The following is a 15153-nucleotide window of genomic DNA, read 5'->3' on the forward strand; positions in this document are numbered from 1 at the left end:
AACCGAAGAACAACACATTCTTTTATACATGGCCTCCTCTAAAACTTATATATACCCTATATAATTCTCTCATAAAAATGACTCAACTTATTCAGGGTTTTCCTTAGAGGGCTTTGGACGTTGGGTGCCTCGTGATGCTACACCAGTATAAATATCGTGCCTTCTTTGACTTTCAGACGCAAGACTCATAAAATGGTCAAACATCTCTCGCTCATATTTATGTGGCTACAAAAGGCATCTCGACCCGAGTCTAATCACGTGAATGCACTTACCCATGCTCGTTTATAACAACATGTATGGCACAATCTACATCAGAAGCCTCGAATCGTTCTTCTGCCATGCTGCTGTAGATACCTTTTGTTTGGTAGGCCCAATCTTTAAAGAGATTTCGCAGCTCACCATATTTTTAGAAACAATTCTATAGTCTCATGTCTAAAAAAAATTTACGTAAGATCATATCTATATTATTTATCTTATAATTTAATAGTTAGATTGAAAAGAAAAAATAAAATAAATATATATCATGACAGAAAAAAAATCTTTTATAAGACAAGTTCTATAAAATTTTATAAAATAGACATCTTATAAAATTTAAGTAGTTTGCGCTCAGAGAAAATGCACGCGGCCGGGAAGCTTTCCCTGCCTCGCAGCGCCTCCGCCTCCTCCGCTCGTCGAAACAAGTCGCGACTGCCTCCGCCTTCGTCCCTCGCCGCGGCGCGCCTGCCCGGCGACCAAGTGAGCCTGCTGCTCCCCCACCCATCCTAGGTTCCCCTCTCCTCCTCCCACTTGGGTTCCTCACCTATTTTCTCATAGATCTCAGGGCTGCTGACGGGCCCGCTGCTGAAGTACCTCCGCATGGCAGGTCCTCGCCGCCGTCGTCATCAGCGACTCCAGATCGGCCCTTCCGACGGTATCTCCTGCACATGCACCTTGAAGGCAACCCGTCAACCGCTAGCTCAAGATTGAACATCTGGTTGTAGTGCTACAAAGCTATACCGAGCTTATTAGTACAGACAATTGTTGGTGATAACTCAAATGTGCGTGTTCGATTCTTGCTTATTGGTGTTAGGATTGTTCGATGGATTTTTTTTTTGGCAGAAAACTGAAATTTCTTGGTTCTTCTCAACACTGTGGTTAGGATTGTTCGATGGATTTTTTTTTGGCAGAAAACTGAAATTTCTTGGTTCTTCTCAATACTGTGGTCTTCTCATCTCCATTGTTTCGATTTTTTCTGTTTTTTTAACATAAGGATAATCTTCTCTGCTCCTCCCAAATGCAGACGGGGATTTTCTCCTCGCTGCAGTTATCCTCAGAAGGCCACCCAAAATCCTCCCTAGGGTCATTTGCCCGTGGATTTGTTCCCTAAGCATCCAAACAAGCGATGTCAAGAGTTTTATTATTAACAAGTTGATCTGTCGAGGAGGATCCTGATTTGGCAGTTTCACTTGATTGCTTCGCATGAAATTTCAAGCGTTTGGCTCCCAGAAATTAGCTCTAGAAACAAGTAACAAAGGGAATTTGATTCCAAGTATGAGGACGATGTTACGGCAATCTGGCTGCCACTTGAGTCTCAACTAGGCCCCTATTCTCTAGCGCTAACTGCCCTGCCCTGCCCTGTCCATCCAGTCACTCCGCCGCATCTTCCCCCACTCCGCTGCATCTTCCCTGGCCTGCTGTCTCTGCTGCACGCCTTCATCACGCTTGTAGCCTCCGGCCCCGTGCTGACAAGGTGTTCCGCCTCATCACCGAGCAATTCCTCGCCCTCGCGATGGAGATACACATCGAGTACAGCGGTGCCGATCTATCCTATCCGCATCTAGATCATATTGCGCGGTGCGCCTTCTCGATCTAATGTCAAAGTTTTTGTAGGCTTTTGGTGCTCGCTTCCATTACTTGTGATAAATCTGCCAGGGAATTTTTGGATCAGATAACTGAGGGGCTTTGGATTTGGGGTGTTTCTTTATCTTTTTTGGAGAAAGTTTATTGGTTGTTCATTATGTTGATTTTTCACAAGTAAAAAAAAAAAAAACTTGCACTTCACCAATTCCATGTGACATGCCAACAGAAAATTTGTGTTTGGTAGTACTGGCTGGAATCAAAGTCAGATTCAATTAGAAACGGATGATTTGAAATCTCAATGAAAAGTAGAGTGGACTGTACTAGATTAGTTCCTGGAAATTGCTAGAATGATTTGGATTCTAACATGTGCTAGGCTATTTGGACGAAAATCATGGTGTGTGCTCAATTGAGTAGGCTTTCATAACATATTCCACTTGGAATTTCTGTTTATGTAGATAGTAAGCATATCCTAAAATTTCTCTATGTTATCTGTTCATTGTTGCAGAAGCGTAGCAACGCTTTGGTGTGCTGACAATGTCCATCTTCCGCTCTGTTCTCCTGAGAGTAGTAAGGTCTAATGGTTGGAGATGCTTTTCTACTGGGGTCCCTTCTGATCCTATAGCAGAGCTAAATAAGGTTAGGCATTCGAATGTCTTCTGGATTTTGTCTTTCACTGCTATTTATTTATCCTGTTATCTAGATAGTATACTGAAACTAGAGTACACAGTCTGCACATTGGCACATTCTATTTGAAACTTAAACGAAACGGAACACAGTAACAGGTTCGGTACTCCAGGTTTCAGACAAAACTGTATGTGCAGTTTCAGTTGAAATCAAACCATTACCTGAATAGCTGATTGCTTATGATGTTACTCACAATATGGTATTTTGGTGCCTCGACTAAAATAACGTCTACATGTTGTCAACCAAAAGTTGGGACACACTTATGTTACAAGTAGAAACATTTACAGCACTACCACAATACCAAATTAGTGAGAATCGTACCATGTCCTAATGCACTTGAGTTGTGGCCAGTTCTTATCTATACTTTTATGACGAGTAATGTGCCATTTTTACTTTCCAAGTTGTGCTCATGAGTTAGAATTTGCCACTTAAATTTACGGTCTTAGACTCTTAGGTGCTGAATTATAGTATTCTGCAAAATTATAAAAGTTCACAATATCCACGAAAGCTAAATATTGGTTTCTAACTTTGTCTTGTGCAATTTCTTCATAAAAGTGTGTTTAAATAATTGTCCTTGGGTATTGAAAGGAATTATTAATAACTATCTCGAAATTTGCGATCATAGGAAATGGAATCAATATTTGGAGAATCTCCTTCACCCAGTCTTTTAGGCTCAAGTCCTCCCCAGCAACCAGCCCAGCCCACTTATGGAGCTGAGGGTTCACAACCGGTTCTTACCCATACCGATAGCAGCGGGCAGGCGAAGATGGTTGATGTCTCACCCAAACAAGACAGCAAGAGAGTTGCTATAGCCAGCTGCAGGGTTTTGCTAGGACAAAAGGTGTTTAATTTGGTGGCATCAAACGAGATTGCGAAAGGAGATGTCCTTACTGTTGCAAAGATTGCTGGAATAATTGGTGCAAAGCAAACTAGCAACCTCATACCCCTGTGCCACAACATTAATCTTTCCCATGTTCGTGTTGATCTTACTCTCAATGAAGAGGATTCTAGTGTCGTTATAGAAGGGGAAGCCACAACTAGCGGAAAGACAGGGGTTGAAATGGAAGCAATGACTGCAGTAGCTATTGCCGGCCTCACAGTTTATGACATGTGCAAAGCCGCTTCAAAGGACATTTGTATAACAGATGTCTGTCTCCAGCACAAGTCTGGGGGCAAGAGTGGGAATTGGTCCAGGAATTAAATTATTGCTCTGAGCATATGAACTGCAAGCATGATTTGGGCATCAAAAGGTTTTCTAGTTATCACACCAAAAGGTTTTGATTTGGCTTTGAATGCAGGCTCCTCCTTGAATGTTTTTGAGACATCATTTGAGCCTCTGTACTCCTATTGTGTTGTAGATATATTGTTCAATGATTTTAGAATAGCTGGTTGTATCAATTGATTTTAATGTATAGTTGGTTTCCTTGGTGCATTATCCATTGTAATTATCCGTTCTTGTATTTCCCATCATCCCTGGCGTTCAAAATCAAATCATATTGAAAACTGAACCAAATTTGCCAAAATGTGTGGTACATAGGGCACATGGTCTTACTTTTATTTTTAACGTTCAGAAAGCGTTTTTGTTTACTGGAGGAAACAAAAATACCAGATGTACCAAAGTTATCCTTTCATTGCCTTGAAGTACCATATTCAGATATACTCTTTCCAATCTTTTTGGGTAATTTTCTTGAGTAACTTTTACTTCTATGCCATTTTGGATTTCAAGTATATCTGTAGGTCACTTCGGTGACACATCAGTACGTGGTATTTCAAACTGCATATCAATGTTATCCTGTCGTTTCACGTTAATTTGAATAAAAAATGGTATCCATCAACATCATAATGAAATAATTTGAAATTGCTCGGCATTGAACGAAATTTAATTGGTAATATGTATTTTAAAAAATGACATATTTAATTAATCAAATTTCACAGCTGTATCTGCTAATCGTGAAAAAACAAGACTGATGCAATCTTCAGTTGGTGTGGCGTTGTAAATAACAATGTCGATTATGAACAAAAATACATCTGACAATCTTCAGAGATGTAGCTCAAGTCTTATCGTCTGGGTCTTGTATCTGCTAATCATGAAATACAAGACTGATGCAATCTTCAGTTGGTGTGATGTTATCAATAACAATCTCTTGATCTCACTGTGGATGTATTTATCCATGTTTCATTACATTGCAGCAAAATGCTTTCCTTCATAAACATGAGCCAGTATCCCACTCTGCTTTTCATGTCGTACCCAGGTCAGCTTGGTGTGCGCAGGCAACTTCATTATCTTCGGGCGGGCGCCTTTGTATGGACTCAATGTCTTGTGGCCGCTTCCTCCAAAACATGGGAAATGAAAATCCTAATGAACAATTGCAGATATTATTTTGTTTTCGTCCAGCTACTTTATGATGAAGAGGCATGCAAACGTTCAGAACTTTTCGGCCTAGTTCATACAACCCAATGAAGTCAGGTAATGACAGAATCTTAACCCTAACAATTGCCCAACTACTGTGACTTGGTTCATAACCTACCACAGATATCATTTTTCTTCCTTTAGTTGGTATCACCTCTGCTTTCTGTTACTCTGATGATGCTATGACTTTCTGATCATACAGGGAAAACATTTATATCCTCATGTGCCCAAACGTGGCGACTGTTTAACCCGTTGGCTGAACATGCTGGACATGAGATATTGACTCAGAGAAGAAGGGACAACAGAACATCAAGATCAGTTTAGGTGATACTTCACATTTTGCTTATGTTTTGTTATTCTCTGACGAATTTATCTAGCATTTGTTCAGCGCGTTTAGTTTAAAGCTCAAACATGCAGGAGGTGAGACAATGACTGTATAGCATAGAGAATACAAATACCCTGTCATGTTTCTTGGTTTCTTTGAAGCAAATAGTTTTGCTTTCAGTTACTTTCTGCTGATATGAGCTGTATTATCAGTTACGGCTGCAGGCACTGTGCGCCCATGCTTACATTGAGAAGAGCCAGACAGTCCATGAAATGACGCTATTGATGAACACTGCAAATCTGAAGTAGTTGGGATCCTTATATCTATATTAGCATTCAAATGGTGACAAATGAACACCTCCGTTGAAGGTTTGGGTATGTGTTCACCTGCATTTGTATTATTGAGATGACATATTGGATGACAAGAGGTTTTGCACTTATTTGTTGTGCATCACACCTGCAATGTGGCCACCTCATCGACGACTGGAAACAGACACCGTAGATCCTGTCTGACATTTCAGTTATTTATTGTCATTGACCAGAGATTGGTTATTGGAAGTATGCTTTCTCTGATGACGCCATCTGAAAATGTCAATTTCTGCAAGGCCTCGTCCCAACCACTCAGAAATTGGTGTGCTGGCCAGTGGAAAGAAGAGAGTAAGCAGCTACCATATGACAAATGCTGCACCAGCAGATTTCGGTCAATGACCCTTAGCGTCTACATACCCAACAGATCTTGCGTATCGCAATTTGACCGGCATTCGATTCTGAACAGTGAGTGCCTTTTTTCCCATTCAGCGCCATGGTAGCATCTATGAACCACATGTTATGAATTCATGCAAATTATACTGTTTTGCAAATAGTCGGATATACTTTGAGCGAATAGGTAAAGATGATCTGTCTGTCTGGCAAGCATGGAGAAATCCAAGTACGATGCTTCTTTTCTGGTTTCTGCTATTAGTTGCTAAGCGCCTAACATTAGCATCCTGATCATTTCTGTGAAACGATTCTGTGGTTTCTTCACCTTGAATCATCACGTACCTACTGGTTTAACATGATTTTTCTGAGGGATAGGTTCCAGAAATGGTGGGAAAAGAAGCTAGCACATCAATTAGGATATGATTATGAACTTGATATATGCTGGACGTCATTTTCAGCTAGGAGGTTTGGTCCATTTGGATTGGCCAAACTAATGAATGCGTTTGCCGTGCGTGCTCGCGACGGGACGAGAGACGTGAAGATTCGAAAAAACAGTCGGGTCAAAAATTGCAGACATGAACAAGTAAAGGAGATTAAAGGAAGGTAGTGTTTGTTCTCTTTGTGGCCAGTGGGGCGAATTGTGCTACAGTGATCAATTAAGGCGCCTTTTAAAAAACAACTCCATATATATGAGAATAATAGTTGCTTGGGTGTACCTAAAGGGATTCGAGATACGTAGAGAGAAGTTGCAGTGCATCGAGTTGTAGATTTTCATGTGATTTTGCGCTCACTGGATAATATTTAAATCTACATTTAACGCTTTTGCCTCCTCCATGACATCTGATGCTAATCGGTAGCACACATCAGAAAATCACTACTTGTAACAACGAGTCCTGGAATACACACGTACGTGTAAACCTGCAAACGCTCAAGAACACAAACGCACACGGTACATCCTCTTCCTCGCAATATCATATAGAGCAAAACCGGAGAAGCAGCACGTACACATGGCAGATAATCATCAGCTTGGCACGATCCAAAGCCACGACGCAACTACGAAAAGATGCAGAGATGATGTTCTTTAAACAAGCGTTCCTTTCAGAAGGTTTCTTTAATCAAGCGAAACGGGACGAAAGAAAAGCTTACTCGATCGCCGGCCTCCGACCTCCTGCGCATCCCCAGAAGTCGTAGCAGCCGCGCACACCGTCACTGGGCCAGTCCGGCTCCGGTTTTCCATTATCCTGACAATTTTCTCACGTCGTGTCTCCGGTGCAGGTGCGGCAGTGTGAACCGTTCCGCGCGAGCAGACGTGACGCACGTTGCACGTACATGCCCGAAAGCGAAATGGCCGTGCCGAGTCGCGGTGCGGAGCTCCACCGCATGCGTGCGGGTGGGTGGACGTCGGCGGGAAAAGCGTATCATATCGCCCGCACGCGCGGGACTCCTCGCCCGGCGGCGACACGCGTCGGAGGTCGATCGGCGCGCACGTCGCCGTCTCGCCCCCGAGAGCGCGCGCGCGGCCGGGGCTCGCGGGCGATCCACCGGGAATGGAAAGCCGTCGCGCGCCCGGCTTTGACTTGCCCGTTTCGGGCGCGCGCCTGTGAAGGCGCAGGCTGCAGTGATGAAGATCGGCGCGTTTTCCGTGGATGGCGGCATGGTGTGTCACCGCGACACCAGTGCGGGTAGGCGCACGGCCGGACACACGGGAAAAATGGTCGGCACGGCGCAGCGCGCGCGGAACAGGGGCACGGCGCGGGGCGGGGTGTGGTGCGGTGCTCTCGTGGCAGGGCGCCGTGCGTGGCCGGCGCGGCGAGATCTAGCGAGACGCTCGCATGAACCAGATACCAGATTACCAGCAAGCCATGACGGCATTAAGCTGCCCACAGCTGGGAATATCCATTGCTTACGATGGAAGATTAAGCATAGCTTTCTATCCAAGAATCGCAGCTTAAGTTCATGATACTATCTGAGTGAAGTGTCTAAAAGTCACAGGCTATATGGTCACATCCGTGGCCGTGCAATGATTGGAATCCGAAAGCCACGGCTAGTCGGCTAGCTCATGCGTAGCGAAGTGACCAGTGACACGGATCATGACTAGGGAAGAAGCCCCTTTGTCTGCTATTGATTTCGAGAGGACGGGAGCCATGCCAACGTAGACTGGGGCAGGCTCTGGAGATTGCATTATATTGATAGCCCATCAACATGCATGACAGCGATGACACCACCAATCTTACCTTGGCACACAGGAAAAGACAACTCCACAAGAAGATGCGGATACACGAGCTATCTTGATCGTCTATCTCTCCCATCTGATACGTATTTATCTATTAATTCTCCTATATATACTATAATTTTTTTACCTACCATTCTAACACGAATCTTAATATAAATAAACGGTCTAGATAATGAATGATGCATGTGGTTGCAAGTTCTAACTGGCTCCTCCCATTTCTACACAGATATGGCTTATTGATGGCAAGATTTGATTTTTATAGTGACTATTGCAGTGAAATGGGATTAGTACCCGCAACCAATGAATAGTATATCTAACCAACGATTAAGATCTTCGACCAGTGAATGGTACTTGTGACCATGAATAGTACATCTGACCAGTGATCGGTATCTCTGACCTGGAACAATACTCCAACCAGTGAACAATACTCTAATCAGTGAACAATACCTCTGATCAGCGACCAGGCGACACAGATAGATGTTAGGATTGAGAATGTAGTCAAATCAAAGAAGGCCAAACTATAATAAAAAATACTCGAATCGATATATGTGAATTTACGTAGTTGAATAGGAAAGATATATTAGTTACTGAGAGTTTATGATAAAAAAGCATAGCTAAATCATATCTATAAGTTTTATTCGATTTGTATTAGGAATCCTAATCTTATACGGTTAAGTTTTGACATCCTTTAAATATGAGAGAGTCATGATCGATTGAAAGAATCAACCAATCAATCAACAATACAATCGCATCTATTTTTTACCTAGCTCCCGTAGCTCATCCCTCCTTCTTCCTTCTCCTGCTGCTACTCGTTCTTGATCTCGATGACCAAGAACAAGCCATCGGTTGATCATGCCCTAACGGGTCCTTCCCGAGTGCGATTTGCTAATGAAGATCTGTCGTCACAATACCAGACTACGCTTCTCAGATACTGCTCGCCGGGTTAGTTATCCATTACCGGTTTGCTCGTAAATCGGTCGCTCATTACCACAAAAACGCAATAATTATCTCTATTGTTGTACATTCTGCACGTGATGCTACGGATTGCATACGAAATGCTAGTGTGTTGACACGAGGATCTCTATTTTTGTGCCAACATGGCTCTAACTTTCCGAGTCGCGTCTGTGGTAACATTCGGTCTTTTTCTGCATTCTGGCTATGTGTTGTTAGCTGAAACTCATCTGGAATGACGTTTTTCAGGTTAAGTTTGTCTCTACCTGAGTTTTTGATAGCACCAGAGATTCACGATTGATGCACCGATCGGCAATTGATTAGAGCTTCTACCTTGCTGAATTAATTGCAAAAACTGCTGTGAAGAAGTTCAGTATAGCAAAGGAAATTGCCTCTGATGCTTGAACTCTTTTATGAAAGAATATCAAAATTCCACTGTCTATAAGAAATATATTATATTAGTAATTGTTCAACAAAAGAAACCTCCTTCTTTGCTCTTAAGCCCTAAAAATTACCATGTTAATCATAGAAAAAAGAAAGCAAAATACCCTTATACATGCTTACAAATTATCTACCATTGCCCTTACGAAACAATTAACCCAAAATATCCATATATCTACATTAAAAAAATAAAGCCAAATGCCGGCAAAATAGACAACATACTTTAATCTATTATCTTAGCCAAGTACAGAGCAGGACATTGGAGTAAAACGGTACATGAGGGTACGGGCTACACTACACCGGGCTTGAACAATGTAGCTTAAGGTCGTAGCATTAGGAAGTGTCAAGGAAAGACCATCTACAGACTGTGTAAATGATGGAGCGTGACCTCCCGATCTAAACAAAAGTTTTCGACTGGAATAGTGAAGAAAAACTAGAATAAATGCCAGAGAAGCAGAATCTATATAAAATAGAATAAAGAGATGATGATGATGATGCCCAGATAGATGAAAACATCGTTACGGTAGCCTCATGTTCGAATTATGCCCATCAAGAAGCAAGCACAGTTAGTAAAGCCCAAATTTGTGATAAAACTAGGATGGTATAACGGTAAATGCATAGTTGGATGATACTAGTCACGTAATTGCGCGGGCCTCCCTGCTATTTACTAATCGATCGGCATGCACAAATAATTTTAGAATAATCTATGCATTTTTCTTTATACAAGACCACAAAACTTAGTCTCTAGATTATTAGGCATGCATTCGTCACTCACAATATATCCTCTAGAGGCGACAAATAATACATTTATCGCATACAAGTCCAATTCAAATTCTGCAGTGGACACCCACAGGGAATAACGCACAGTAGCCCTGTCTTGTACATATATCCGTGTAAGCCCCACAGCTCCAAATTGATCCTTCGTGCCAGATGGCTCTGCACTTCTGTAGGGACGGTCTTTAAGAAACGGACGAGCACATTATTGGATTGGATTCTCGGTCTCTTTGGATCGATATGCATTCAAAACGTTCTGATCATCCATTTCTTGTCACCTGTGATCAGTGTGCTGTCTCTGAGCATCAGCTGGATTGGCCTCAGCTGGACTCCTGCATCCTTTTGCGTCGGTAGGAGGCCAAACTTCTAATAATTTGGTAAAACGGCAGGGAAGTCTTGACATCAAGCTCATACTATATCCGTGTGACCGCGTGTGTGTTTAGATTAGTACAATCGCAGAATCTGGTCTGTTCGATTGTGCTCTCAATCTTCTGAAGATGCAGAAAGAAGTGATTAGTCTGGTCGCTTTCTTCGGTTCCCGGGCTTATGATGCGCATATACAAATATGATTGCTTAATTGATGCATATAGTAGGCATAATAATTTACTGTAAGACTCGTTCAGAAGAGTGTAGAACGATGAATTCAGTGAATCCAGAAAAGCTTAGAGTAAAACATTTTGATCTTGCTGGTACAGCAAACCCTGACTGTGAAGGAGCAGGTTATAATTGGTCAATGAAACAGCAGTTGTACAACCATCTGCTCCCTATTAGGCAATAATTAAGCACCCACTCATCTAGTCATCTCCCAGGGAGTTCCTTCACACCACGCCTCTTTCTACTAAAAGGACGCCGTGCCGTTTCATCAGTATTTAAACCCAGCACCTCCATCTCCCATTATTTTCCTTTGATCACTTCTCTCTCTCTCACCTTGAATCTGTGCCTGCTCTAAGAGGTAATAAGCTTATTGCCACTCCCCCGCCCCCCTCTCTCTCTCCTCGATATGCTTCTGTTTTCTTTCTCTAAAAACTTCCTCAGAGTTCTGTCTACTGAATATATACTTCTTGTTGCACCTATTGAATTTCATCTGTTTGCTCTTTCTGCTTGTCCTGCCATGTACTTTTTCATCCATTTTTTAAGATCTGCCGATTTACTTGGTTCCGGAGGTGTTAGGGATGTTAATTTGTACTCGTACTCGTAGTTGGTGTTGCTACCTCGTCTCTGAATTGAATTATCTGAAGTTCTAGTTTATGCGAATCTTCCATGTTTAAATGTTTCAGGACAGCGGTTGTGGTTGGCAAAACAGCAGAGACGCCAGCCAGCTCTGCCGCTGCATAGCGAGCAGGAGGAGCAGCCAATGGAGCAGGAGTTGCACCAGCCCATGGACCTGCCCCCGGGCTTCCGCTTCCACCCGACGGACGAGGAGCTCATCACGCACTACCTCGCCCGCAAGGTCGCCGACGCCCGCTTCGCCGCGCTCGCCGTCGGCGAGGCCGATCTCAACAAGTGCGAGCCCTGGGACCTGCCATGTAAGCGCTCACCCAAAGCATCCTCCTTTCATGTGCGCCACGTTGTTGTCGCACGAACTGTATGTACCCATCGATCTAAAGCAAGAGCATGGTGGACTTGCGCATGCAGCACTGGCGAAGATGGGAGAAAAGGAGTGGTACTTTTTCTGCCTCAAGGATCGTAAGTACCCGACAGGGCTGAGGACGAACAGGGCAACGGAGGCCGGATACTGGAAGGCTACAGGCAAGGACAAGGACATCTTCAGGGGCAAGATCCTCGTCGGCTCCAAGAAGACGCTCGTCTTCTACAAGGGGCGGGCGCCCAAGGGCGAGAAGTTCGGCTGGGTCATGCACGAGTATCGCCTCCACGGCAAGCTCAACGGCGCCATCCCCAAGGCCACATCCAAGGTTGGATTTTTTATCGTCTTGAATTAGCATGCGTATGTGCTTAATTCGCACCGGATCGATCGATCATGTCTGATAGATTCTTCCTCTCTTAATTTGGGCCGTGTCTTTGTGGGCAGAACGAGTGGGTGCTGTGCAGAGTGTTCAAGAAGAGCCTCGCAGGAGCAGTACCACCACCAGCCAAGAAAGGCGCCGGGAAGGTGGACGACATGGCCATCTATCACCTCCCCCCGCTGATGGACATGTCCGGCTCCGCCGCCGTCAACCCCGCGGCGGCACACGTGACCTGCTTCTCCAACGTGCTGGAGGGCCAGTTCTTCAACCAGACGGCGCCACAAGCCGCCGCCGTGGCCGGCGGCACGGACCATCTCAGCCTCGTCTCCTCGTCCCCGTGCTTGGCCAGCTTCGCGCAGTACGGGCAGCTGCACCACGGCGAGAGCCTGGTGCAACTCCTGGAGAGCAACGGGTACGACGACATCGCCTCCTACTCGGGCAAGCAGCCGGCGCCCTGCAAGGGCGAGCGGGAGAGGCTGAGCGCGTCGCAGGACACTGGCATCACCTCCGACGTCGTGAACCCCGAGATCTCTTCTTCCTCCGGCCAAAGATTCGACCACGAGCAGCTGTGGGGCTACTAAGCCTTACGCACACCGCGTCAATGGCGACTAGCATATATAGTAGTACTGTAAATAAACCTGTGAGAGCGATCGACGCATCGAGCTTCGTTCCATTTGTTCGTGTGCTTGCAGATTACTAAGCGATTTGGGGGTGCAATTAGCACTGCTGTATTCGTGATTTGGTGCAATATTTCCCTGGTTGATACCAATCAAGCTATGGATGGTTACCTCTGCTAGCTAAGTAGTTAGTTAGTTAGTCTCAGTTAGTTGTTTGTGAAAAGGGGCTAGTGTGATATCATCCTGAAGTGAACGTACCTAAAAGTTTGACTTGCTTTGATACTAGTAGCAGCCATAGCACTCCTATCTAATCTAGAATTTAAAGCTTGATTTGTTGTTGCCTCAGGAAAGTACGCACGCATCATTATGCTGCTGCCATTGACCCATGACCTGCATATCTCAACCATCACGCACAAATCTAAGCCCAGTTGCTGGTCACTTCCACGGTTCCATACTTCCATTGTCCTTGGGCGATCACACTGCACATGATGGTGAGCTAGCTGTTGGCCATGTATACAGGACAGCTTAGGAGGGCACAAGAACACGCAGCGCCCATGTCGCCGGTTCGGTTCCCTGCCTTGTCTCCACGCCGGCGGTGTGGGGGCCGGGCCCCTAATCATACGTGCACCTCATTGTCACACGAGGCCCCCCACGCCTTGATTGATGGCGGCTCCTCCACGGGCGGGCCGTGCGTGTTGCTGTCGATCGGAATCCTGATGGCGCCGGCTCATGAGAAATAATAAGGGCAGCTCCGATGCTAGCTTTAACTATTAGAGCTGTTCTAAAATCATCTCTAACTATATTTTTTTTATTTAATTCTCTTTTTATTTCACTTTTCATTCTTACCTTTTTATTTTCTCTTATCTCCAACAGTTTTTTTCAACGGGATTGAATTTTATTTTGAAGAAAATAATTTTAAGAATTTTTTTGACAAAAACCTAAAAAAACTGTTGAAACGCTTAAAAAAAATTAAACTCTAACAAGAATCGGTTAGAATAGTCTAATATCGCGGCAATACGGCGGGGCGGTTAGGTCAACTAATCGATTGGAGCTCGCATCTCGCGGTTGGACAGCAGGGGAGCTCGCCAATGGCGCGGGGACACCTGCGAGATCTTCTTCTGTCGCAGGGCAGTAGCACCGTACCCCGATTAAATTTATGATATCGCCTTTTGTTTAGCGTGTCTCGTATCTCCTGGACATCTTCCCCGCTGGAGTTCTGTCCCTCCCTGTCGATTAAAGATTTGTGTTGAGACACGAGACAAGCTTTGATTTGACAAGGCATCACACTTGAGGGTTAGTAAAAAAATGTCTTTATAAACAAAGTACGACGTGGCTGCCATATCTTTCATATAGCTACGCGTAATAATATTATCTTTAATAAAAAATTTACTATGAATACGATGTACAAAATTTGTAGATTACTTTTTTTTCGTTTCTAGAGGCTACTGCAATAGAAATCAAAGGGAAGATATCCTGAATGTTTGTCACTGTTTGGAGTGGTGGCGATACAAATATTTGTTAAGAATAAGTGGTCGAATAATTATAGATTGCAAGCTTAATGTTTTATAATCTTCATCATTTGGTTTCCGGTTTTTGGGAACTTTGTAATAATGCACTTGGCCATATGCACTGAACGATGTAAAAGCTGGAATTTATTTCCCTTATCTAAATAAATAAATAAATAAAATGTGATGAAAGCCAACACACATAAATGACTCAAGCTTGAAGTGGAAATGGATAGAAATGAAACACCATGAATGATTTTCTGGACCAAAGTTCTCTTTCACCGTGTATCAACGATCTGTATTTATAGTACCTTACAGATGACAAGTGTACATGTATACCCTTATGACAGGGGCTAAGATACAAGTTGTCGCTATACAACCGAGACCTAGGGTCAGCATGAAAAATATTACTTAGTTTCAGATAATTTTGTACTTACTTTGATGACATAATTTAGCCATAGCACTATAGTTGTGTCAAGTGGCTGCCATGTGCGGCTAGTCGCTTAAAGTGTCAAGAGGTGTCAGATCGGCCATCAATTAGACCGACGTTAAACGCTGATCACTTCATAGCAGGCGGATGATAGCTGATGCCCCCCCCTTCCTGCTGATCTTTCTGGGGGTTCAACCGCCTCACTAAGGTCTCCAGAAATTAGTACCCTCCGGAGGTCCCTAACCCTCCGAAGGCTTAGAGTTCCACAAAGAGTCCAAAGTA

The 15153-nt window shown here is 44.0% G+C and overlaps 2 protein-coding genes across 14 annotated transcripts; both read left to right on the top strand.

The window, feature by feature from the left end:
• The first annotated feature begins 609 nt into the window (after positions 1-609).
• On the top strand, positions 610-3955 carry LOC133888766 (cyclic pyranopterin monophosphate synthase, mitochondrial-like). 12 transcript variants are annotated; one of them, XM_062329120.1, is made up of 4 exons: positions 610-765; positions 863-1037; positions 2345-2475; positions 3149-3955. In XM_062329120.1, exons 3-4 carry the CDS (start codon positions 2374-2376, stop codon positions 3722-3724), a joined length of 678 nt encoding a protein of 225 aa, XP_062185104.1. In that variant the 5' UTR covers positions 610-765; positions 863-1037; positions 2345-2373; the 3' UTR covers positions 3725-3955. The 12 variants fall into 12 exon arrangements, with proteins under 12 accessions (XP_062185104.1, XP_062185107.1, XP_062185099.1 ...); XM_062329123.1 differs by having other exon boundaries at positions 863-973; XM_062329115.1 differs by having other exon boundaries at positions 610-735; positions 814-1037.
• Positions 3956-11148: 7193 nt separating this feature from the next.
• LOC133889688 (NAC domain-containing protein 92-like) lies at positions 11149-13141 on the top strand. 2 transcript variants are annotated; one of them, XM_062330144.1, is made up of 4 exons: positions 11149-11307; positions 11633-11881; positions 11991-12268; positions 12385-13141. In XM_062330144.1, exons 2-4 carry the CDS (start codon positions 11710-11712, stop codon positions 12898-12900), a joined length of 966 nt encoding a protein of 321 aa, XP_062186128.1. In that variant the 5' UTR covers positions 11149-11307; positions 11633-11709; the 3' UTR covers positions 12901-13141. The 2 variants fall into 2 exon arrangements, with proteins under 2 accessions (XP_062186128.1, XP_062186129.1); XM_062330145.1 differs by lacking the exon at positions 11149-11307 and adding an exon at positions 11334-11468.
• Positions 13142-15153: the final 2012 nt, after the last annotated feature.

Source organism: Phragmites australis, chromosome 13 (assembly GCF_958298935.1).
Source record: "Phragmites australis chromosome 13, lpPhrAust1.1, whole genome shotgun sequence".
In the NCBI taxonomy this organism is placed as follows: domain Eukaryota; kingdom Viridiplantae; phylum Streptophyta; class Magnoliopsida; order Poales; family Poaceae; genus Phragmites; species Phragmites australis.

Excerpts from the sequence above, each read along its gene's own strand:
- LOC133888766 (XM_062329120.1), top strand. The coding sequence starts at position 2,374 with ATGTCCATCTTCCGCTCTGTTCTCCTGAGAGTAGTAAGGTCTAATGGT. Across the intron at positions 2,476-3,148 it reads CTATAGCAGAGCTAAATAAG|GAAATGGAATCAATATTTGG; the intron begins GTTAGGCATTCG and ends TTGCGATCATAG.
- LOC133889688 (XM_062330144.1), top strand. The coding sequence starts at position 11,710 with ATGGAGCAGGAGTTGCACCAGCCCATGGACCTGCCCCCGGGCTTCCGC. Across the intron at positions 11,882-11,990 it reads CGAGCCCTGGGACCTGCCAT|CACTGGCGAAGATGGGAGAA; the intron begins GTAAGCGCTCAC and ends TTGCGCATGCAG. Across the intron at positions 12,269-12,384 it reads TCCCCAAGGCCACATCCAAG|AACGAGTGGGTGCTGTGCAG; the intron begins GTTGGATTTTTT and ends CTTTGTGGGCAG.